Raw genomic sequence first — 27,708 nt, forward strand, 5'->3', positions numbered from 1 at the left:
ATATGAGCTAAGTGGGTTTTATAACCAGGTCATGGTCATGTTCTCTTATACATCCTGATAAACTGTCACTGATTGGATCACAACCAACAGGACAGTCAAGAATAAGTAGAGTATTTTTGCATGCATAAGATTGACTGATATTACTTAGGTGGAAACTTGTATACCATATTTTTTTATCAGTACTATAAAACCCACATGTCCTGAAATGTCAATTTATCCCAGTTAGTTGTTGGTTTTCTCAAAGATAGTCAGTAGTTTTCATATGATTCTGCATAAACTTTGTATAACTATTATTTATCCATTGTAACTATTTACTGTAGATTCTTCAAATTTGTAGAACACAATTTTTCTATTACTACATGTGGTGGATATTTCTTAGGTGAACATATTTGGTCAAATGGATAAATATATCCTGAAAGTGTTTTACTGCACTTAATTTATGACAATTTAGCTGAAGTACAGTTTAATTTGATATTGATAGGTTGACTGCCATGGCAAAATCTGATTAATAATATGAAACCAAATGGCCGGCCATGAGTTATTATCTGGCTAATGACAGTTAGAAGTTGGTACAACACTAATATTAAATATCTCATAAAGTATTTTTCTTTTGTTTAGAATAGAGGATTGATTGATAAGAGGATTTTATAAGAATAGAACTGTTGAATCTTGGTTTCCAGATTAAGAAATTTTATCCTAAAATATTCATACTTAATTTTTTTTGTTTTTATTTTGATGTTGAGAAAACTAGACATGAATTAGTTTAAATATTCATAAAAAAAAAGTTATATCTTATTTAAAAACAGTAAACTTAAAAAAAAATCAGATGATCTATCATTATTGAAGTTACTAAAAAGAAGAAAAAATCAATTTACTGGTAGAAATTCATATGAGTCATATTAACTAATCGTGGCTAATGAGACATTAATGTACTCAGAATTCTTTATGAGTGTGTAGATGAGGTTTCTCAACCCACTATAAGTTCATTTCGTGCTGCCTTAATGGATGTGTCTATCTAAAACCTAAAAAATAAATTAATATTATAAATATTATATATACAGAGTGATTCAAAGAAACGAGAAATTAAAAAAATTAAATAACCTTAATGAAAACTTTTTTTTAGAAAATTAATTTTATTTCATGTAATTGTACAAATGTTGCCATTTTAGGATACATACATTTTAGTTTATTTTTTAAAGATGACATCTTGCAGGTGATCTCCTCTTCTACGTAAACACTCACATAAGTCTCTTCGTTAAATTGTTCATGGTTTGACGTAACATCTCAACTGGAATTTCTGCAATTGCTTCTCGGATCTTTGCCTTCAGTTCTTCCGTTGTAGCAGGTCTACTGTGGAACACTTTGCTTTTAAGGTGACCCTACAAAAAGTAATCGCAAGCTGAGAGATCAGGTGATCTGGGAGGCCATCTAATGTCGCCATTTCGTGAAATGACACGTTGTCTAAACAATCGGTGTACAGCTGCCATCGATATTCATGCAGTGTGTGATGTTGCTCCGTCTTGTTGAAACCAGGCTGTGTTAAGAATTGGTGGAAATCTCTTTTGTTGTTCCACAACAAACGTTTCAAGCATGGCTATGTAACGAGCCGACGTCACTGTAATCGCAAGACCGTTGTCATCCTCAAAAAAATAAGGGCCTATAACACCGTAAGATGACATAGCACACCACACGGTCACTTTCTGGCTGTGCAACAGATGCTGGTGTAGCTCCGTAGGATTTTCTTGTGCCCAGTATCTGAAATTTTGCTTGTTAAGAAATCCACTGAGGTGGAAATGCACTTCATCTGACATACACAGTTCGTGAACAAACTCTTCGTTATCATTTATCTTCTGAAGCATTACATTACAGAATTGTGCTCGCACAACTGCATCGCTTGGTTTCAGTTCCTGGACAATCTGCAACTTGTATGGATGGAATTGCAAGTCCTTCACTAACATTCTTCGAACACTTGAACTATGCAATTGTAAAGATGCTGAGAGACGACGGATTGATCGATGTAGACTTCGTGTGACAGCATCTTGTAAAGCTTGAATATTCTGTGGTGTACGGACGGTTCGCTCATGGCCTGGAGGTTTTTTTTTTCATTGCCGAACCAGTTTCCTCAAAATTAGATATCCATGTTTTAAATGCATGTGCTGATGGAACACGGTCGTGCCGTCCCAGATTAAAATGACGGCGAAATTCTCTACGCGCTCCCTCCACACTGTCATTGTTTTTGTAAAACGCTTTGATAGCAAATGCATGTTGCACACCACTCCAAGGATCCATGACAACTAAATGGCAGGTTAGGTTAGAGAGGCTGGCGCTACTTATCAACTGATACCAATCGCCCACGGCTATCAACACAACTTTCAAAATTTCCAGTTTCTTTGAATCACTCTGTATTATTGATATATTAAATCAATTGTAATTATTTAGTTGTTTTATATTGCATAATATTAACTTGTTCTGAAGTGGATTTTCTAAATGAAATATTTTCTATTGATTATAGTGAAGATGAAAACAATGAAATTTGTATTTAATGCTGGTCCTTCTGGAAACTAACAAGGTTCAAAATAGTTTTAATGAAACTATGCTATACAAGAAACTTAGCTAAATTAAGTTTCACATAGTAGAAGTATGCATGTTTCATTAAATCCACACTTGAAGGATTAAGGAGGGTTGTGGAAGTTTTTTTTATGTGTTTGTTTAATTTCTTTGACTTAGTTAATTAAGATGAAGACAATTCAAAGGATCCATTTTAATTAATATTCTTTTAATATAAATAAATACAACTCTGACTTACTCCTGTTCTGGGCACAACTTATCTTATTTCAGTAATGAAATATTTTTTTTTTAACTTTATGATCATTTTTGATTGATTGATTGATAATAAGTATGGATGCAATGGATTTTGTAAGGATACTATAACATAAATGATGATATTATAAGAAGGGATGTGTAATTATTATTTTCATTTATATTTTAAACTATACAGCTAGAAAGATTAAATCACAGCTGAACTTAAAAATAACACAAAAAGACTCACACTTATACAAACAAAAAATACACAATTACATTCATTCAAATTTTAAGTAATCAGAAAACAGGTATAAAAACTGATTAATAGAATAAAGATTCCTGAAATAACACAAGTATATATATATAATAATATAATAAATGGCAATATTCATGGAAAAACTATATACTTAACATTTTAAATAATTAGGCTATCAGCAATTTTTTAAATAGTTCTTAAGTCTTTTTTCAAACAGTTCTAATTAGTAGAAATAATTAAAAAGTCATAAAAAACATAATTTAAACCCTGCTGGTAATACGAGAATTATTTTTTTCTTAGTATAAAAATTATTTAAATTAATATTACATTAAATGTTATTATTATTACGAAGTTGTCAATATATTAATTAAATAAACTAACAAAATTATTTTACTTTAGTTTCATTTTTACATTTTAAATCAAAAAGTATAAGATTGTAAATAAATTAGTTAAGAATCTATTTATGATCTAGCATGTAGCCAGCTGATGTCAAGAGTCCATAAAATTAAGAATCATACAAGTTCCAATGTAAAACTGGCCTGTATCAGAGATGAATATACACATTATTTTAGTTTTCTAATCTTACTTATTTCTGGAAATCCAACTTCATATTTTAAAAAAATACCAAAAGTGTTGTGTATAGTTTCTGTGAACTACACTGTGGATCTAATCTTCTTCAACAGAGTAATGAATTCAGAATGCACCCTAGTTATTGTTAATAACTATACCAACAATTAATCAATCACAACTGCCTTTCTAGAACAATGGACTCTCTGACCTTGGTTATGAAGAATCAACTGAAGAGGTTTGAGAAATCTTATATTTCAAGCATGCGCAATCTTTTTTGTATGAACATTTCTACAAAGCAAAATTATCATGAATATTTTTTATAAACGAATGAAAGACCCTGCTGCCACTTTCATGAAGTAGAAAATACATTGAGATTTGATCAAAGCTTGGCTTGGCAGATTCTGAATTTAAATTTAAAAAAAAATTAATAGAGAATAATTAAAAAGATACATGCAAGGATTTAAAAAAAAGAGATAACCATTAAAAAAAAGTTTTATTGGAAAAACTCCTCCATCATGAAGAATCCCTTTAAATTCATTTTGTAGAATGGCTCTCACCAAAACAAATCCTGGCTACATGCCTGTTCTGATGATAGTGCAAGTATAAAATGAATAAAAATCAATGTTTTACTTAAAAAAATAAACTACAAATAATTCTATCCAAATAAAAAATATTAATAAATAACCTTAAATAATAATTAATAAACTAAATTATATATAAATGACTTCGCACAGTTCTTTATGTTACAAAGAAAAATTTACATTTATTTAAACAAATAAAACTGCTCAGAAATATTTCAATGAACATATACATATGTAGTACCTAAAACAGCACTTACAACAATTAAAATTAAAAATTAATCACTAAAACCTTAGAAGTAATATTTTGAAACTTTTATGGTATAACTTAAATTACTAACTTAATATTAAATAAAATAAAATATTCTAACATAATAAAATAAATCTATATAGTATGTTATGTTATGTAATAAATTAGGCCTGATTTTCTTTTTATATCTTGTAACATTTACAAACTGTGCTTTTTAATAGTAAGATTAAATTATATTTATAAATAGTAATTAATGAAAAAAAAAATTAAATATAATACCATAAAGAGGAAGCAATTAAAAATTAAAAGAGAATCATTAAATCAATATTTTTAAATAAGTAGGTTTAAAAAATATTCTACAACAATATTAACTATGAATTAAATGCTCAAGCAACATTAAAAATTATTGAAACTGATTAAATTAAAATTAAAATATAACAAAATTTACTTTTTATAATTCTATTATTGTACTTTTATTAGTAAAAAATAATTGAAAGTGAATATAACAATTTTGGTTGTAACGAATAATAAAATTAAGTACAATTTATTTATTTTTTAATATTTTTTAATTGGCAGTGAAATTGCTCTTACCACAATTATATAGGATAAGAGATGATAAAATGCTACATTAGTTTAAGGAACAGTACAAATTACTATCATAATTTAAAAAATTAAAACTGCATTTTTATTTATGTTAAAATATTTGTTTCTAGTGATTAATACCAGTTTAAATTTTAATTGAAATTACAAAAATTTATACATATATATATATATATATATATATATATATATACACATACTAAAATATTTTTATTTTAACACATACTAAAATATTTTTTTATAAATCATTAAAATGTTGCAAAAGTGATTCATCTTTACTGAGCATTAAACATAGCTTATATTGTTGCATTTTTTATCAGTTGTTACCTTTTAATTCCAATTTAATGTATTAAAAAAAATTTTTCAAAAAATATTTCAATCTACTCAGAATTACCACTGGAAGCATTCTCTTATTAAATACAAGATTATTTATTTATCATTATTTTATTTTAGTTTATAATCAAATCTAATAATGTACAGAAAATTATAGATTTAACAATGCATTTTAAATAAAAATTATATCCTGTTTATAATATAATACCACTTTATTATAAAAGTATGAAATAATAAAAACCCAAGTATAAATACCACTGGCTTTATTATATTATTGTAATTCATTGTAACTGTGTAGTTGATTTACAATTAATATTTTACAGTTAATAATATCATAACCTGTATATTATAATGGTAACAAATTCAATATACAACATAAAAACTGTTATATATAATACAAAACTTAATTCTACAAAACAGTGAAAAAGTATGTATAAATAATATTTTAAAGCTCAGTGCTATTTACACTTTTTTTTAAAAAACATTTTTCCTCGGACACACAAATATTTTTATATATGTAAGTAGTCCATGCAGGTTTTCACATAATAATGATTTGAGCAGTGGTGATGAACGTACAATACGTTCAAAAATGTCTGTTTCTACCCGAATGGGAAAAAACTGTTTAATAAGGTTCATTCACACAAGTCATATAACACTGGAATGTCCTTTGCCAGTCTCACAATAGGGCCACACACAATGCTTAAATAAACAATCTTATCAAATTAAAATTAAAATGTGGCATATAAACATAAAATTATTTATAAATAACAATATAACATCATCTGTTGTAAATAACTGCTATGTAATATAACATTTATAATAACAAACTGTACTCAGTGCATTACAAACAAACAAAATAACTAATATCATACAATTAATAAGTTAAGAAGTGCTTTAAACCGCAACGGGTAACTTAATATAGTATACCCTTCTTAATTATGGCAGCTAATACAAACTAGGTGGGTTAACATACCATTATGAGGAACATCAGGAATTAATTATAAATAAAACATTAATTACATATTAAAGATACATAACGTTACTTTCAGTATAAATTAAAAACAAGTAATTTGGCAAAATAAACAATGGCTTGTTAAATACTGATACCGTACAAAAATTAACTTTAACAGAGATCACAATACTTATGATTAATATATAAAACAATAACTGCTTTGGCTTAAACTTTTAATTAATTACTGCAATAATAACATTATTTCATTAAAAAAAAATTAAACAAAAAAAGAAACTGCTTAGCTTTGGAAATGTTATGAAGAACCATGCACAAAACAGTTCATTTCTTTACACAAGCAATTATTTTGCATGGCACACAACCTCATTAAGAGGTAAGAAAATTTTATTGAAAAGTATATATACACATTCAATTATTGTTAAATAATCGATTAATCATTCTTTAATTCGTGACAGATAAAATAAAAATCATTCGTACATTTTTCAACTCTGAATAATCTTAAAAATTTACAAGTGGAATATAAAAATTCCATGAATTGGAATTATTGCACCTACAATTATTTAAATATATTTAATAGGTAGGTGCAGGAATTTCATTTTAACAACTTAAATTTTGATATTACTATTTACATTACTCTTCTACATTATAATAATATCATTATAGTATATTAATTTATTGTAATATAACAAAGACATTATCTTACCACAAATACAAATATATCTGCTACACTGACTATGTACAAAATACATTAACAATAGAGTATTACAACTAATTTCTAAATTCCATAAAGAGGGACTTACAATTAAGTTGATTCTTGTATAAATTAGTGCATGGTGCTTATTTTGACTACAGAGAAAAGAACACAACTATGCGCAGCAGTTTGTGTGGCCTGAGAGGTTAGGATCGAGGAGGTTAACGATGACAATGATGTAGACATGAACATGACATTTATGATTTTAATTTTTGAAAACTGTAGTGATGATTACGATGTTGATGATGATTATGATGAAGATAATATGATGACAGTGACTAGAGACTTATGTTTCCGTACTGCTGCTTGCTCATCACTTATTTAATAGATCACCACTTATCTACTGTGCCTCATCCTCTTCGCTCTCACCATCTTGACCGTACATGTCTGCCAGTTTATCAAATCGTGGACCCCAAGCTCCTAGGTAGTCATATTCTTGCTGCTCATCATCAGTTCCTGTATATTAAAAAAAACAAAAATTCAGCCAGTGTTAAAAATAACTCTTAGTTTATTACTACCAAAGATGAAATAAACAAAAATCAAAGTTCTGAAGTAGAGGTATGGAGAGAAACGGTCAACTTAGGTGAAAGAATCACTTAAGCAAGTTGCCAAGGAAAAGTAAGTAATAAAATCAAAAATGAGTTGACAAGTGATACAATTAAAAGAAAAGATAATAAGTGAAGCATAAAAACATGACAAAATTAAAGTAGTATAAGAGGGAGCAGTAGAAGAAGACAATCTAGTAGATTATCTGAAATGTGGAACAATATTTATTTACAAGGTGAACCAAAAAGAGAGAAATAGGGAAGATAAAAAGTGATACTGTCATAACCTAACACACAGTACATAAGAAAGAAAGTGTATTAAAGGTCTGATTCTTTACAGCAAAGTTTGTCAATCTGATTTTTGTATAAAAGAATTAGATACTAATGAATAGATACATAGCAGAGTAATTTGTTGAATCAGAAAATATTATATTATGTGTGAAATATTAAGTAGTTGAACACATGTTTAATTGAAATTGAAAAAAAACCTTATCAAAAACAGATAGCAAATACTTAAATCTATTTCTACCATTAGCAGGTGCCACTAGCTGGAGTTAAAAGTATAAGTACGTGTTTTAATGGAACTTTTGGATTTTTTAATAAAATTTTCGTAAGAGGTGCACATAAGCGACATCATCTGAAAAATCTATTCTTTCTTTTCCTAATAAAAAAAAAAAAAAGCACAATTATGATAACTAATTATTATAATTATGATGGTAGCTTCTTTCAATTACTTGAAAGTGAATAACAAACAAGCCTTTTACACAAATCAAATTGTTGAACAATTCTAAATATCAATATACAAGGTCTGTTCAGAAAATAACCAAACTTTATTTTTTTATCTTTATTATTAATTTTCAGATTATTGGTTCTTGTTTCCTTCAGTACTTCCCTCCCCTACTTACACAATTTTCCCAACAGTGTTTCCACTTTGCGAAGCAGTTCTAGATAGCTTCATTTGAAATGGTCTTTAAGGTCCGAAATGAATTTGCTTTAATGTCATCAATAGTCTCAAAACGGCATCCTTTCATCACTGATTTTAATTTTGGAAATAAGAAAAAGTCACAAGGAGCTGGTGAGTATGGAGGCTGAGTGAAGAGAGTCATCTGATTTTTGGCACAAAACTGACGAATTGAAAAAGCTGAGTATGTAAGCGCATTGTCATGGTGAAGGAACCACGAGTTGTCTCCCCACAACTCTTGTCTCTTTCTGCGGATTTTTTCACGTAACCATTGTAAAACACCTTGATAGTATTTGTGGTTCTCTGTTTCACTTTGAGACAAGAATTCAAAACACCCAGTTCCATTAAAATCTAAAAAACAGAAAGCATCACTCTGACACTTGATCAAGATTGATGTGCTTTCTTGGGGCATGGTGATCCTTCGCCAATCTATTGTGATGATTGAACTTTTGTTTTAATGTTGTAGTCATACAACAGCTTTCATCTCGCGTTATGATCCTTTGCATGAATGATTCATCATTGGCTTCTTCAAGAAGTTGCCAACAAACATTCTGCTGTTCATCATCAAATCAAGAACAAATTTTGCTGAAATTCTATGCATGTTCAATTTTTTTGTCAAAATGTAATGGCATGATCCAATTGAGATGCTAACCTCTCTGCAAGTTCTCTGACAGTCAATTGGCAATTTGCATTCACAAGATTGTTGATTTTCTGAACGTGGGTGTCATCAGTTAAAGTTGAAGGCCTTCCTGATCATGAGTCATCTTCAATAGACTACAACCGCTTTTAATTGTGAAAACCATTCATAACATTGCATAAAACCCACAGCATCATCTCCGTAAGCTTGTTTCAAAAGTTGAAACATTTCTGTGAAAGTTTTTCCCAGTTTCACACAAAATTTTATGTTGTATGTTGCTCCTGAAAATCGCACATTACAAAAATTGCTTCTAATACTTAAACATGTTGCACTCAAGTGAAAACTAAATGAGATGTCAACAAAACAAGAACACGTGGTTACAGAGGAGGTTATGTGGAACACAATGCTGTCAATCACACGTCATTAAATATCTCCGTTGGTGCTTAATTAAAAATGTTTGGTTATTTTCTGAACAGACCTTGTAAGTCTCAAATTCATTGCTTGTTATCACTTACTTATTTCCAGAGACTAGATACACTGTAATAAGTTCATAACAAAAAATATTTTCTAAAAATAGGAAAACTATGAATTACGAACTAAGTAGTCGTAAAAAAAGTTATATAAAAGTATAACTGAAAATCAACACAAAAGATTTCAAATGAAATACCTGAATATGTTTCAACATTATTTATTATCTGCACTAGATGCCCAGTACTCATCATTGTAAATGTGGTATAGTAGAATAACCCAAAATGTCAGAAGAAATAAAACAGGGTACAAAATAAAAACACAAGTAAAAATAAATAAAATTTAAATTAGCTTGTTATATGTCCTTTTTTGAAATGTAATTCTTTTAAAATGGACTAGTCTTTGAGTAAAACAAATTCTGAATAAAAGAAAATAATTATATACTAACCAGATGCAAGAGAAGAAAGAGATCCTGCAGTGCTGCCACCGCCCTCATAAGCATAATTACGAAGGTCATCAAAAGGTGGTGCATTAGGATCACTATCTGCTCTCTTCTTATGCTCTTCTATAAACACACCTACATTTGGTTCTGCACCTAGTGGAGGAACTGCAATTTGACCAAAAACATTTACAAAATAAATTTTTATTTTAAATTGTAACACATAAAATGTGAATTTTATCTAGTATAAACTGAGTGACAATTATCTTTTCAAATTAACATTGTTACAGCTGTATTACTGATATTATCTACTTGGAAATCAATAGTAGTAATCGAAGAGAATTTTTTTTTAGGCTGTGCAAGTTTCAATCTCTTTTTTTGATGTAGTTGAGAATTACAATTTTATAAGAAATTGATGTTTTATTTGTGGTTTTGAAATCAGAACAAACAGCAATGATTAAATTTTGTGTAAAATTATGGAAAATACCCAGTGAAACATCTGAAATATATAAAATTGTGCTTGGTGAAGAATATTTATCAAAAAGAATTGTTTGGATGGTATAAATGGTTCAAAGGACGTTGAAGTCAGTAGAGGGTTTTAATTAATTAGACCATACTTCCAATTTCTTGACTACAAAAATCTGCAGAATTGGTTTAAAAAATCATATTTTTTTGGTTGAAGATAAATTTAGAGCTTTTGGATCTTAGAAGAAATTATAGGAATTAATAGGGAGACAGTACATAAGATTTAATTGAATATCCACAAAAAAAAAAGTGTACACACGCTTTGTTCCTCAGTTAGCACAGGAACAAAAACATCAGTTTTCTGCATTATCAACTGAATTCATTAAAATAGCCAATGACAATATAAAATGTTTAAACTGGATTGTAACAAGTGCTGAAAGTAGGATTAAATTGAAGTTGATGTTGAAATTATTCCAATTTTCAGTCAACAACAAAATGTTGAATTTGTCTCAAAAATATCATACTCTAAATGATAAATTTTATTAAAAAAATGCTGTAGAAATCTGCTCTCTGCCAGGACATATGCCGGTTCCACCGGAGTACCGGATCGGACCTCCAAGGTTAGTAGCCCTGGAGTGGGGGTGTACCCTGGCGGCTAGCCTTGCTACAGAAGGGATTAAAATAAATGAATAATCTTGAACAACAACAAAACGTGGTAGAGGATTCACGAAAACACCCTCGTTTAGAACCAGCCATTTCGCCTGAGGCGAAACGGAGAAGGAGTGCTGAATCTCGGTGTATTGAGGTTGAGGCAAGAAAGAGCTTGTAAAAAGCTATTTTCAAGATCAACGTACCGAAACCTAAATACTTAGTGATCACAAAGGAAGACAGTAATTTCTCGGTCCTTCCTCATTGCTCGGGAAATAAATAAATGTGCTGGAGGCCCTGTTAAGGAAATTAGAAAAACCTTCCCTGGACTGCGTGTGGAGACTGTAAATGATACTCAGTCTCAGAAGATCCTAGGGCCGAAAAAAATTGGAGAATTGACTGTACGTGTTGATCCCCATGGCACACTCAACACCTCAAGGGGTGTTGTGGTCTGTCGGGATCTTTTAAACTGTTCGGAGCAAGAAATTGTTGAAGAACTAGCAGCACAAGGAGTAATAGAGTGTCGCTGTTTGAACATGAGAAGGAATGGCGAGGTCCTTCCTTCAGCCTCTCGTGTTCTCACATTTAACCGGCCTACTTTGCTGGAGAAGGTAAGAGCGGGAATACATCGATTGGATGTGCGGGCATTTGTCCCGCAGCCAAAAAGATGCTTCAAGTGCCAACGCTTTGGCCACACCGCTGTCAGATGCGAGAGAACGCAAATATGCGTGTGCGGCAATGAGGTGCATGAGGGAGAGCCGTGTAAAGAGCCTCCTACATGCATCAATTGCAAGGGACAGCATTCATGTAGATCCAGGAATTGTCCTGTCTACAAAGACGAGGTGGCTGTGCAGGAAGTTAAGATCCTGCAGAAAGTCAGCTACCTCGAAGCTAAAAAGATAGTAAATGCCCGCAAACCTAGAGCAACAACAACTTATGCTCAGGCTGCGGCTGCTGTTCCTGTTCCTGCTCCAGTTGCTGTTGATGAAATCAGCTCATCAGTAAACTTGCGCCCACTTTGGCTAACATGATTGAAAGAATTATTGAAAATAAAATGAAGCCTTTCAGTAGTAAAGAACCTGTAAAGCCAAAGATATTAGTACAGCCTCCTGAAGATAAAACTTTGAAAGTTGCTCTTGTTCAGAAGAAAATGGACGCTAAAGCAGAATGCCGTCTTAGCGAGATCCTCGATGATAAGAAAAAAGTAATACCTACAGAGTCTGTTATGGAGGCTTCCAAGCCTCCTTCAACTGAGGTGTCCTCTAAACCCCAGAGGCCACAAAAAATCACACAGAGGGGCGAGTGTCCGCCCTCCACGCGTGGTGACTGGTGCGATCCCCGTGTCCGGGGCCGGCCAGGTTGCCGCCTACGGATCGGCAACCTGAAACCGGCGACGATCCATGTCCGTCGTCGTCAGCGGCTTCGGTGGTTTCCGATTCGGAGACAGGAAGCTATACAGGCGACGACGTTCTCCGCGAACACGAGGCTGTTCGCAGCATAGAGAAGAAAAGAAAAAAAGGCTGGCCGAAAGGAAAACCAAGGCCATAATTTAATTTAAAATAAACGAGTAAATTGTACAATGGAACATCAATGGATGTTTTTCAAACATCCATGAGCTCCAACGCTTGGTACATGATGTAGACCCGATTTGTATATGTCTGCAAGAAACACATTTCAGCCGAAATGAAAATTTTAAATTAAGAGGATACGATATATTTCAGCGAGATCAACCGCCAAATGTAAGAGTTAGAGGTGGAGTAGCCATATTAACATCGCCAGAGCTACCGCCGAAGCTGTTGATCTAAATACAAACCTGCAAGCGGTCGCCATTAGAATGAAGCGTCCGCTTCAGGTCACTGTTTGCAGCATATACTTGTCAAATTTTGATTGGAAGGAGGATGACATAGCACGATTAATTCCTGAGCTTCCCCCATCTGTTTTACTGTTGGGTGAGTTTAATGCTCATAATTCTCTTTGGGGATCGGATCAAGTAGATCCCCGCGGAAGAGAATTGGAAAGGTTCCTGATGAATTCGGAACTTATTCTTTTAAATGATGGGTCATTTTATGCCATCAACCTTTTTCAATGCCAGAGATTGAGCGACGTCCTGTATAGATCTAGCACTCATAAGCGGATCGATATCACCGAGGTATAGCTTCCATGTTTTAGACGATTTGCATGGAAGCGATCACTTCCCGGTGCAAATTGTAACTGATGTTACAAGAAAAATAAACCCCATCTCTAAGAGATGATTGTTTAATAAGGCAGATTGGACGAGCTTCACGGCTAAGATGATACTCCCCGAAACAACTGGAGTTATCGGGGACGATGTCGACGCTATAACAAATGCGATACTTGACTCGGCATCGAGATATATTCCCAAAACATCTGGAAAACTTACAAAACGACCCGTTCCATGGTGAAACGATGAAATTAGTGAAGCTATTAAAAGAAAGAAAGGCGTATAACGCCTTTTATCCCACCACTGATAATCAAATTGCTTTTAAAAAATACAGGGCGTATGCAAAACGTTTCATGATAGATTCAAAGAAACGATCCTGGCAGCAATACGTGTCATCCATTGACAAAACTACTACTGCATCAAACGTTTGGAGGAAAGTGAAGGCGATTTGTGGGCGTAAAAACTTTGCTCCCATAACTAGCCTTCAAGATGAAGATGAAATTATGGACACTCCAAACGAGATTGCAGAGTTATTATCCAATCACTTCAAGAAGGCCAGCAAAACGGCTAACTACGAAGAAGATTTTCGGACAAAAAAAGAAGAACTTGGATGTCTACTAAATTTCAGAACTGAGTACAATTACTCATATAATGTACCATTTAAAATGGAAGAATTCATGAAAGCGTTGGAGAAAGCAGACAACACCTCTGCTGGTCCGGATGAAATCCATTATAATATGATCAGGCAGCTGAATACCACTTCAAAATGCAGATTATTAGACCTCTATAATCAAATATGGCGAGATGGAATGTACCCACAGCAGTGGAAAAAAGCATATGTTGTTCCAGTACCAAAGAAAAATAAAAATTTAACAGATCGCAATAGCTATCGCCCTATTTCTTTGACGTGCGCTATGGGAAAAATACTGGAAAAAATGATTAATAATAGACTCGTTTGGTTTTTGGAAAAAGAAAACCTGTTATCACCATATCAAGCAGGTTTTTGGCAATACCATTCTACCACCGATCAAATGATCAACTTAGAGAACATTATATATAACAGCTTTATTACAAGGAAACATTGTGTCGGAGTCTTCTTTGATCTTCAGAAGGCTTTCGATATGACCTGGCGACATGGAATAATGCTCCAGATACATGAATGGAGCATTCGTGGCAATCTGCCAGTTTTACTCAGCAGCTATATGAACGACCGTACTTTCCAAGTAAGTGTCAACAATGAATATTCATCTGAAAGATCGTTGGAAAATGGCATACCACAAGGTTCGCCGCTGAGCGGTACCTTGTTTACCATTGCTATTAATAAATTGATATTAGCCATTCCAATAGAAATCAGCAAAAGCGTCTATGTTGATGATTTGGCAATTGTGTATGCCAGCAACAAGACTGCTATGGTGAAGTACAAATTGCAACAAGCGATTAACACTCTAAATGAAGTTGCAAGGAATAATATATTCCAATTTTCACCAGAAAAAAACGTGCTGTGTACACTTCTGTAGGAAGAGAATGCCTCATCGAAGTCCTACGTTGACAATTGGTAATAATCCAATACAATATAAGGACAACAAAAGATTTTTAGGACTAGTATTGGATAAATCCCTTACGTGGGGATTACATATACAGGACTTGAGTGATAGATGCAAAAAAGCCCTAAACATTATAAAATGTTTATCGAACATCAATTGGGGCTCAGATAAAGAAATATTATTGAGACTATATAAGGCATTGGTTCAATCAAAACTAGACTACGGATGTATTGTATATTCATCCGCTAGGAAGTCGCATTTAAGAAAGTTAGACGTAATTCATAATAGCGGAATAAGATATGCGACAGGCGCTTTCCGCACAAGTCCGGCGACTAGTCTAATGTCTGAAGCCGGAATACTGCCACTACATTAGAGAAGAGAGATCCTTTTGCTAAGATATGCAGCAAATATATGGGCTTTTTCCTGCCCATATAAATAACAAACATTTTTAACAATCATCCTATGGCTGCATTATACAGCCATAGGATGATGTAACAACATCGTGCTACCTATTCCAGACCAGCCGGAATCAGGTACCATGAATTAAGAAGAAAACACGAAATTGCTATTCCAGATACATTAGCAATTTCTACGAGAGAAATACCGCCATGGCTCTTGCCAGCGGTAAATATAAGGTTGGATCTCTCTCAGGAAGAAATAAAAAAGAAGCCAGCAGTGATCATCCAACAGGAATTTTTAGCAACCGTCGGTAACTACGAAGAACATTTTAGAATTTATACTGACGGTTCTAAAACCGAACATGGTGTTGGATGCTCCATATATGTAAATGGAGAAGCCCATTTTTGGAAACTGCCAGACATGGCCAGTGTTTATACGGCAGAACTTACTGCCATTCAGCAAGGTCTTCGCTATACAGAACACTATTGCGAAGAGAGAGTGCTAATATGTTCTGATTCTTTAAGTGCACTTGTTGCAATTCGGAACAAGAACATTAAGGATGTCCTAATTTCAAACATCCTGTACATTTTATACGTTTTAAACCAATGAGGACAGCGATGCATATTTGTATGGACTCCAGGGCATGCTGGTATTACAGGTAATGAAAGCGCAAACAAATCTGCCAGAAAGGCAACAGTCTGCGAAGATTTGTATGCATTTCCTGTAAGAGTGTCAGATGTTAAAAACTGTAACATGTTAACTAACATAGTAAGATACAAGTGGAGTACTGATTGGAGGAGTTTAAATACAAAATTAAACTCAGTGAAAACTTCTCCATATAAATGGAAAAGCAACGTCAAGTTGACTTGCCGTGAACAAGTAACTGTGACCAGACTTAGAATCGGTCACACGCGATTAACAAATTTATATTTGTTAACCGGCGAAGTGAGACCAATGTGCGGTGTTTGTAATAAAACACTTACAATTAAGCATTTAATAGAAGAGTGTACAATATATGTGGAGCTCAGAAAGAGGTTCCGGCTAAGAAATGACATTGCTGCTGATCTGGATAATGGAAATGAAGAAAAGATAGTTGCTTATTTACACATCAGTGGACTTCTTAGAAGTCTGTAAAAGTGGAAAAATTTTAAAGCTGTGTTAAAGAATCTCTTAAGAGGTAGTTTTAATATGTATGGGAGTCTCGAAGCGTGGCACGTATAGTGACGGGAGGTGCGTGAGGCTATGGGTGGGTGCAATGCATGCCTGTAGCCTGTTTATAGGGGGGAGTCAACTGCCACGGTATCCTGGCGTGACTGATATACTGCTTAACGGCGGTTCTGGTCGCCCCAAGTGTGCTAAAATTAATTGATAAACGAGACAGGTAGAAGAAGATAAATGGTATTGTATTGACTTATATTTTTATTTATATGTTCTTTGGGAAATTTATCTCAAATTTTAATATCGGGGCCCTTTACACCCCATAAGGGTTGTTTTGTTTTGTTGTGTTTTAATGTTTCTGTGTAGTTTGTGCTTTTAAATAAAATGTAAGGGACCTTTACACCCTTACATATGACGATTCAGATGGTGATACTAATCTCTTTTTAAGATTGTGATGAGGGCTAATGACCTTAACAGTCGATGCCTGTAAAAATGAAAAAAAAAAAGTCAATTTGATTTTTTTTTGTTTTCAGACATTTGACTTGTTTGATGCAGCTTTCCAAGATTCCCTATCTAGTGCCAGTCATTTCATTTCAGTATATCCCTTACATCCTATATCCCTAAAAAATTGTTTTACATATTCCAAATGTTGCCTACCTGCACAATTTTTCCCATCTACATGTCCCTCCAGTATTAAAGTGACAATTCCAGGATGCCTTAATATGTGACCTACAAGTCTGTCTCTTCTTCTAACTATATTTTTCCAAATGCTTCTCTCTTCATCTATTTGCTGCAACACCTCTTCATCACTTTATCCACCCATCTGATTTTTAACATTCTCCTACAGCACCACATTTCAAAGCTTCTAATCTTTTCTTCTCAGGTACTCCGATGCCTCGTTTCACTTCCATATAAAGATACACTCCAAAGATATACTTTCAAAAATGTTTTTCTGGCATTTAAATTAATTTTTGATAAAGCAGATTATATTTTTGACTGAAAGCTCATTTCCCTTGAGCTATTTGGCATTTTATATCGCTCCTGCTTCGTCCATCTTTAGTAATTCTACTTCCCAAATAACAAAATTCTTCTACCTCCGTGATCTTTTCTCTTCCTATTTTTATATTAAATGGTCCATCTATATTATTTCTACTACATTTCACTACTTTCGTTTTGTTCTTGTTTATTTTCATGCGATAGTTCTTGCGTGGACTTCGTCCATGCCATTCATTATTTCTTCTAAATCTTTTTTACTCTCAGAAGAATTACTATATGATCGGCAAATTGTAACATCTTTATCTTTTCACCCTGCACTGTTACTCTGGATCTAAACTGTTCTTTGACATCATTAACTGCTAGTTCTATGTAAAGATTAAAACTTAATTGGGATAGGGAACATCTTTATCGGACTGCCTTTTTTATTACAGCTTCTTTCTTATGTTCTTTGATTATTACTCTTGCAGATTAGTTCCTGTAAATGTTAGCAATTGTTCTTCTATCTCTATACTTGAACCCTAAATTTTTTTAAATGCTGAACATTTTATTCCATTTTTTTATAACATTTTAACATTTTAGTCTACATTATCAAATGCCTTTTCTAAGTCTATAAATCCCAAGTATGTTGGTTTATTTTTCTTTTATCTTCCTTCTACTATTAATCTGAGTGCTAAAATTGTTTCCCTTGTCCCTATACTATTCCTAAAACCAAACTGGACTTCTCCTAATACTTCTTCCACTCTCCTCACAATTCTTTTGTACAGAATTCTAGATAAGATTTTTGATGCATGAGTAGTTTAACTAATTGTTCTGTATTCTTCACATTTATCTGCTCATGCTTTCTTTGGTATCATGACAATAACACTCTTTTTGAAGTCTGATGGAAATGTGTTGCTTGACAGAATCACCTAGTCTGCAGTTTGTATTCAGTGAAATACAATAAGCAACTGGCCAGTGTAAGACCATGAATTTACTAAAAATGCATTTATTGAACGCAAATAAGTAAGCAAAATGCAAAGAAAATTTCAGAGTGAATTTGATGTGAGTAGAAATGAAATGCTCTGTTAAATGCTATTTTGAAGTGCATTGTGGATAATGTTTGTGATCAATTTGTTGGTAGTACAAAAGCAATATGCACTTCAGAGAATATTAACAGAATTACAGAAGCAGTTATTCATAGTTTAACTTATTTTTGTAGACATCAATTAAACATGAAATGCTCAGCTTATTCTATACTGTAACTTCAAACTTCAGCCATATAAGATTCAATTTGTTTATAAATGTTTCAGTACCAATAAAGAAGTGCAACTACACAGTATTCAGTTAGCTTATAAAGTGAAGAATAAGCAAATGTTGCATTTGTGTGAGTGAGTTTGTCATGATTCTGTTGAATCAGATCCTGTATATCAGTGCTGATTCACAATGCGGCTATATCTACATACAACACTATAATCAATTCTCATATATTAGTCACCATATAATTAGTCATATAGTAGTCATATAATGAAATGTTTATTTAATGTTATATCTTCTCAGATCTATTAAAACCGTTAGTCTTTTCATATGATCATTCTTTTGTTCTTTTATTCAGTTTTTGTGTTTGTGTTATTTATTTATTTATTTATTTACTCTAATGTTATACGAAGTTAATATAATGTGATTTTTTTAAGTTTACTGGAACACAGTGTAGTGTATTCCTAGATTTGTGTCTGTACAACTTGAGTTATCCCATCCATTATATTGACACCATGTCTGATACCAATTTATCAGGTAATAGTGCACAATTATTTTTATTTCCTCTGAAAAAAAGGCCATGAAAAAAGACCTAAGGTGTACGAAAGAATGTATCAGTAATTCAATGGCGTTGATTTCAGATATAGTTAACTGCTAACGCAAGTGAAAGTTGTGCTGCTTTAGTGTACAATGTGATTTGAGAGTATAAATCCAATAATGAATTACAGTCTCCTAGAAAACAAAACCCTGCAGGTAAATTGAAGAAAAAGTTGATGATTTCGATAAAACCATTTGTGATTTGGAAAATAGTACACAAAATTTTATTTTTGAAACAAACTGCCTACAATAGACAAAGTGTTACGAGTTGTAAATGACTATAACAATCTACCAAATTTCTGAAGAACAACTTTTTATAAACTGCTAAAAAGTATGAATTTTAAACACGAAAAATGGGGCTGGGAAAGTGATATAATTGACAGGGGCGATATCATTATATGGTGAAAACATTGCCTCACTGAAATAAAGAAAATGAGGCAACAAGGCTGTAGAATCTATTTATGAATGAAAATTGGGTCAACAAAGGCCACAAGAAAAGTATCGTTTGGAAAGATAAAGCTGTGAATTCATTAAAAGAAGCCTTTCTATGTGGCTTATCAACCAGTAATAAGGCTCCATTGGGTAAAAATATGCATCTCATAATTACACATAATAGCAGTAATATAGAGTTGTCAATGATGGTCTCTGGATTTTTGAATCTAAGTACACAGGAGACTATCATAATAAGATGAACGCGTCTTTTGAGAAATGGTTTAGGGATATGTTAGGGCTATTCTGGAAGAAAATTCGGTTATTGTCTTAGACAATGCTCCTTATCATTCATGTAAAAAGGAAAAAATTCCAGCCATGTCTAGGAAAAAGAATGATATCAAAATGCGGCTTAATTCAAAAGGAGTGTTTTTTGAAGAGGATAAACCTAATATCCCATTATTACAAACAGTTTTGCGTACTAAAAGTAATTTTAATGTGCATAAAATTGATGAGTTAGCAAAATTCTGTGGTAAAACCATGTTTCAATTATATCCCTATCACTGTAAACTCAACCCAACTGAGTTAATTTGGGGGACAAATCAAAAGTTATGTGACGTGAAAATACTTTTAAAATATCTGATGTTAAAAATTTATGCTTACAAGCATTGAGAAAATAGGTCAGAAGGAATGGAAAAACTGTATGAAACATGAAATGAATACTGTAGAACCAAGTTATTGGGAAGTGTATAATAGAAAACAAAATTGAGCCTCTCATTGTATCTCTTAATACTGACAGCACTATGGATTTCTTGCAATCAGATGACGAAAAATGAATTGAGTTTATTATTTGTTTATTATCATAGAAATTTAATCTAAAGTAACGGGTGTTTCAAAAAGGAACAACCCTAAGATTAAGAAGGTAGAAGACACACGCATAGATAAATTTTATTTCTCTCTACATATCAGTTGGCAACACTGTACTCAAGGTTAGCAGCTTGTACAGTTGAAATGTCCTGCTTATGCACTAATGCTATACCAACATAAATTCATCTCTATTGTGTTAACAATGTTGTTTTTCAAGGACGAACGTGTGTTTATTATTGAGACTTATTGCACATACGGATAAATCTTATGAACAAGTGAAAGACGGTTTTCAGATAAAATTTCCCAATTCTTCAGTTCCTAATAAATCAACAATATCACATTTGATTAATAAATATTGTGAGACTGGGAGTGTACATGATCGGAAAAGCACAGGTCAACCATCACGCTAGCAGTAGAAGTTCTGGAAGATGTGAAAGAATGTTTGACTCACCCAGAAAATCACTCAGAAAGTTATCTTCACAGGCTGGGCGTTCACTACCTACAGCTTTTGGGACTACTAAAAAATTACAATTGCATGCTTATTGCATTGGTGTTGTTCAAGAACTGAAAGAAATAGACCACGGAAAACATTTATTTCAGTAATGAGGCATAGTTTTATTGAGATAATGAAGAGGCATAGTGATTTATTAAGGCATAGTGATGAGATAATGTTTATTTCAGTGTTGAGCCATAGTTTTATTTGGATGGCTACATTAATAGCCAAAACTACCGAATATGGAACACTGAAAATCCTCATGCATTTCATGAACGATCATTACATGCACGTAAAATTGGTGTTTGGTGTGTGATCTTCCGGTGTCGTGTAATAGGGCCTTTATTTTTGACAAACCTGAAGATGGCATAGTTTATCAAAACTTAACTGAACAGTTTATTGCCATGCTAGATTTACACAAACGACAATGTTGGTTCCAGTAGGATAACACAACATGTCGTACAACTGCTAATGAAACGCTGGATATGTTACAAGAATTTTTTGGTCATTGTTTGATATCAAGAGGGTTGTGGCCTCCAAGATTCCCAGCTCTCACACTAGCAGACCTTTTCCTTTTGGGGTACTTAAAACGTGTATTTTTAAAAACAATCCTCATACACTTGACGAATTCAAGGCTGACACTGAAAGTGAGATTTCAAACATTACTGAGTAAACATTATGAAAAGTGGCTGCAAATGTTATGAAATGTGTATGACCTGCATCAAGATCACAGGAAATCATTTTGAACACCTATTGTAAGGTCATTAAAGGTTATTTGAATATTGTTGTATAAGTATTTTATTAACATTAATATTTTTTATGATAAATTCACATCATCAAACAAAGGAGTTGCGTTCTTTTTGAAATACTCGTTATTAGCGAACTTTTAATATAACTAGACAACTGACAATTTCATAACTCTTAAAACTCAAGGAAATTAAGTAACAATAAACAATTTTAATGAATAAAATATTCATGGGTTATCAGATATGCCAAACAAGGAAAGAAATATTTATTGATCATTTAACATACCTTAATTTATTTAAATTTAAAATATATTATTTTTGTAAAATATAATAGCACGTGGTTACTGAATATTAACATCACATAGTTTCTCCTGTAGTTTCCTTTATGTGCATCAGGATTTAAATGAAATGCTTGAGAATCAGCCACCTGAACTTTCGTACAAGCAGTCTGTTTATTTGAACTCTATAAGCTAACTGAATTAGGTATAAAATTCTGTAGTCACTTTAATGAAATTTTGAATACAAATCCTGAAGTTTTAAATACTAATCATGTCAGATGAGACACATTTTAATTATAGTGGTACTGTTAACAAAAAAAATTGTTGTTACTGGAATGATGAAAATTCAAGTCAAGAGCACAATCACTACAAGGTGCCAAAGTTACTGTATGGTGTAGTGTACCTTCATTTGGAATTGTTGGTCCATATGTTTTAGAAGAAGATGGTCGCACAGTAACTGTTGATACCTAATGAGGAAGATAATTAATGAGATTTGTGGTGAAATTTGATTCTAGCATGATGGTGCCATGGTACATACTATTTGAGAAACAATGAATATATTGAGAGATAGAGGTTCTATTTCCTGGATACCTCATTTCCAATTTCTGTGGCTGCGGCTATTTTTAGGCTACTTAATTGGCAACCTAGGTTTCCTCATCTTATTGCTATAGATAACTTCCTTCTGGGGTAATTAAAATTTAAAGTGTTTATAAATACTGAAGATTTGAAAAATAACATTCAAAAAATTACATGAGCTGATAACAAACTGTTAAGAAGAGTTATGAACAATTTTCAGAGACAACTTAATAAAATTACTCCATGAGATCGTTTAAAACCATACCTTTTAAAAAGTGAAATTTAATAAATCATGTATAATTACTGTACTTTATACAAAAGTGAGACTTGAGACTTTGAGTTGACAAATAAAGCCATTAACTTATTAGTTTCTTTATGAGATTGATAGAAAGGATTGACAAAAATCATGTAGTTAAAAGTTATGGTTAATTATCAATGATACCAAATTATGAATATTCACTACAAACTAGATATATTAGTTCTCATATCATAACAATAAAAATTTATTGTTCCCAGTTATTATTGTACTTTAAAAAAATACTGATATTCCTATACTTTACTTTATTCAGGTCTGCATACAATCAATTTATAAGTAAAAACACTAGCTAAAGTTAATAAAAATGGATGAATTTACTCCCAGTAATTATTACTATAACTTTAATAATAATTTATCAGTATTTTATTTTTTCTATGGAAAAAAGAATGTTAATGAATGATAAAAATTTTATGTTCATATAAATCTTACAAAATAAAAATTTAATAGATTTCAGTTATATCTGCTATAAAACATAATATATTCAAACCCAAAGACAGGGAAATATCAAAATACAATAAATATCCAAAAAAGAGTTCATTACAAAATGATCTTACAGATTTAGACTGAAATCTAACAGATTTCACTGTAATTGCATCTGTAATTTATAAGCAAACCCAAAATAAATTGAAAGTGATATGACACAAACCTGATCAGTAAAGAATAAAATATTTTGGCTATTTTAGCTAGATAATTCTTAACTCATAATTTAAATTAAATTGCACAGTCATGATGAATAACCTATTCTAATTATATAAATCATTATCACTTACATGGTGCTTTGGGTTCTGGAAGAGGTCCACCAATAGGAATTTGTAATGGAGTAATGTCAAAAGCAGTCATATCATCTTCTCCACCACCTTCATCATCATAATTAATTATGTTCTCTCTAACATCATCATCTGGGCCTGGATATTTAATGTGAGCTTCTCTTCTTCTGTTGTATACAACAAATACTAGTACCAGGACTGTAATGATAACAATAATAAAATATTATTATAAGAACTTTTGAAAAAGTAACAGTAAATAGGCTACAAATGCAATATATCTATATAGTTGTTTTTCACTGTTCACATAACTACATCACATCCTCACATGCACAAGTGCTCTTCCTCACACACACATACACACACACACACACACACACAAACACACACACACACACATGCACAACACACACACACACACACACACACACAGTATGATATTTATATACATAAAAATAATATAATTTTCAATTAAAACCAGAAATAAATTTCATCACTTGAAGTTACAAATTAAAAAATATATATTTTTAGAGCAATTTTGAATCACATAAATTTATTTTATTTTTATATTAATACACAAACAATTTCCAATTTTGTAGTAGAATTACTTACTGCTCATTATACTTTTAATTAAATGTTAAAAAAATATAGTTTTATTAAATCTAAGAAAATAACACTGAATATCAAAATCTTAATAAAAGAACAATAACAATTTTTTTTAACTAAAACAGTTTGCAAATAACAATAAATGAAATTCATCTTAAGAAAATTACTTCTGCACAGTTCCAATTAAGTAACTGGTAATAAAAAAAATTGTTTTATCATAAGATAACAATATTTATAATTTACACGTGTCAGCTTATTGATAATCATTGCAATGAATATTTTGATGCTAATAACTTAATACTGAAGGTAGAATAAATTCAAGTATGCCCAGTTAAGTCAATCATAACTGTAATTTTTATGTTCCAATAGTATGAACTTACTTGGCTTGTGTATAGATCAACATCTTCACATAGAATAATACTGAGGAGATTAGTGCAGTTAATATGGAGAAATGTGATAATATTCCAGAATAGTCTATTTGGGTTATGTTTATCTACATAAACAAACTTTATGTTTAAAATAATTAAAATACTATTAAAAACACAGAATTAATATTCTGTTATTTTATTTTAATTTGAGAATACCATGCCCCAAAATAGGCTGTTAGTCATGTTATAAATAAGCATAAATAAATTTGTCCAGATTCAGAGTAACCAGACTTAAAGACACCACCATTAATTGAGCTATGATCTATTTCAATGGCACAAAGCTATTGAATGAACAGAGAATCAAAAAATTAAATTTTGGTAATTATAAAATTTACATTTAAAAATTAAAGAAATTTTTTTTAATCACTTTTATATCATTTATTCTGTAAAGATTCTCATTTTGTTTTAAATGTTAATCAAGTTACACACACAAACGCATACTTGCCACATATAATAAAGCAGCAACTATTTATCAGAATAAGATAATCAAAATTTGTCTCTATTAAATTTGTAAGTTACTAAATGTTGATTTATTATCAGTTAATAACACATAAAACAGTACGTTTAAAACAACACAATGGGAATTTTTACATAATAAAAACTTTTGCCTTACATGCATAAATATAACAAATATGTAATATCAAAGAAAAGAGTAAAATAAATACACAAAATTAAAAAAAAAATCACTACTTTTACAGAAACATGCTTTTTAGTACCATGTTCAACCAGTCCATTTTTATATTTATGTAAAGAATTGCATATGTTCAAATTCTTTTTTTGTTACTATTCTGGTTATACATTTTAATAATTGAAGAATCAGATTGTAATAACAAAAAATTAAGTTTAAATATTAGTTACAACTTTTTGGCTAATAAGCTAAGTATTATAAGTTAGAAAAGTAGAAAAAACAAACCAGTAATAGTTGTGTTTTATGTCTGTAGATAAAACAATTAAAATAAATGAAAAAAACTCACTGAGTAAAAGGCAAATGCATATAATAACAGCAATGATGAAATCAGTTGATGGTGTAATAATACCAGATTGCGGTAATTCCAGCTCACAATGGAGACCAGTGAAACCAGATGGGCAGTGACATGCATACCGCCTTTCATCAGAGTAGTCTCTACATTCACCACCATTGAGACAAGGTGCCCATTCGCATTCATCCTCATTGATACATTCAACACCCACCACTTGGAACCCAATTGGGCAGCTGTTAGGGTATATAACTTGTTACATTAACTACTTATTAACAAAATTACATATTTAAAAATAAAGTACAAAAAAATTAAACAACAAAAATAAAGTAAAATAAAATAACACAAGGAATAAATAATAAATCAAAATAAAATAAATATTCAACAGAAAACATGCATTAATGAAACTAAAGAAGAATGTTGAAAAAAATATTCAAATTGGAATGAAATTATAATAATACCCATACATATATAAAAATTGAGTTTTTATTTAAAAAAAGCAACACATTGAGGAGGATTTTATTACTGAACATGAAAATCATTAAAGCAAAAGGTAAACTGGGTCAAATGGAATGCAGGGGATCAAGGACTTACTGAGGATAATTAGAAGACAGACGAGTATAGCAGCAAGGGCCCCCATTCCAAGTTTCAAAGTCTGTCCTTCCTGAACAAGTTCACAGTTCTCCCCCCAGAAGCCATCAGAACAGACACAACGGTATCGAAGACGAGGATCTTGGTTTATACATACTCCCCCATTGCGACAAGGAGAATCCAGGCACTCATTCTTGTCAGTGCAACCTTTACCATCCGGAGAAACTATTCTCCCATCTCCACAACTGAACAGTTTTTTTTTTATTTATTAACAGACAGAACAATAGTAACAATATGCATTTAATTAATAAACAGAGGAAATAGTATAAATATAATTTATTACACCCAAGTTATTAATTCAATTTTTAATAAATAATGTACTTACTTTGGTAAAAATCATAATATCTATTGTTTATTTTATTTTATTTTATTTACCTTTGACGTACAACAGATGTATTTTTTATGTGTTCAGCTAAAAGTACAACTGTTATACAGTATTAACCTATACAGTGCTATGAATGAATTCACACTGATTTACCATGGACACTTACAATATGTCATTAAAATTTCATTACTGTGTAACACAATAACAGCTGCATAAAATTCTTTCATATAACAATAAACTGATTTATTATGTAATTAAAATGTGTTGTTATTCAAGTTACAAAAATTCTTGTTTTTAAGACATGTGAAAAATATAATGACTGAAAACCTTAAATGAAAAACTGAAGTTGAAATTATAAATATTTTATAAATTTTTATTTGTTTATTAATTATAACTAAGGAACCCATTTATACAAACTCTTCTGAAGCACTAATCCATAGTTAGTTTCATATTCATTTTTGAATAAAAGTATTAATAGAAAAACAGTTACACAAAGTAATTTTTGTTTTATTGAATAAATAAACTAGGAATATATTAAAAAGTAAATTTTATAGATAGTTTGCCCATTTTATGACTGGAGCATCATTAGTTAAATTCTTTTTGTGGCAGTGGGTAGATTAAATTGTGGGCTAAATCAGTGCACCAAGTAACATTATATTTAAAAAAATATACCACTGGTGAGTGAGTTTCTCCAACAAGTAATGTCATTTATGCTTCTAATAAACCACAATTAATATTGTAATATAAAGAAGCATATCTGTCAAGAATAAACATCACATTGTTTGCAATACTAATAAATTCAGAAATGATATAACATAAAAGGCAGTCAGAATACATTAACAAAAATCTAAATAAAATAGTTATACCCAT

At 31.5% G+C, this 27,708-nt stretch overlaps 1 protein-coding gene across 1 annotated transcript in view; it reads right to left on the minus strand.

Moving 5' to 3' along the window:
• Positions 1-5,296: 5,296 nt before the first annotated feature.
• Positions 5,297-27,708, minus strand: part of LOC142319547 (neural-cadherin-like) — a 450,243-nt gene continuing 427,831 nt past the window's right edge. The window contains exons 22-25 of the mRNA XM_075356938.1: positions 25,860-26,098; positions 23,858-24,052; positions 10,170-10,328; positions 5,297-7,566 (exon numbers count right to left, since the gene is read on the minus strand). Coding sequence (XP_075213053.1) covers positions 7,451-7,566; positions 10,170-10,328; positions 23,858-24,052; positions 25,860-26,098 — 709 coding nt within the window. The 3' untranslated portion in view covers positions 5,297-7,450. The remainder of the gene's footprint in view (positions 7,567-10,169; positions 10,329-23,857; positions 24,053-25,859; positions 26,099-27,708) is intronic.

This window comes from Lycorma delicatula, chromosome 2 (genome assembly GCF_047948215.1).
Source record: "Lycorma delicatula isolate Av1 chromosome 2, ASM4794821v1, whole genome shotgun sequence".
Lineage (NCBI taxonomy): Eukaryota > Metazoa > Arthropoda > Insecta > Hemiptera > Fulgoridae > Lycorma > Lycorma delicatula.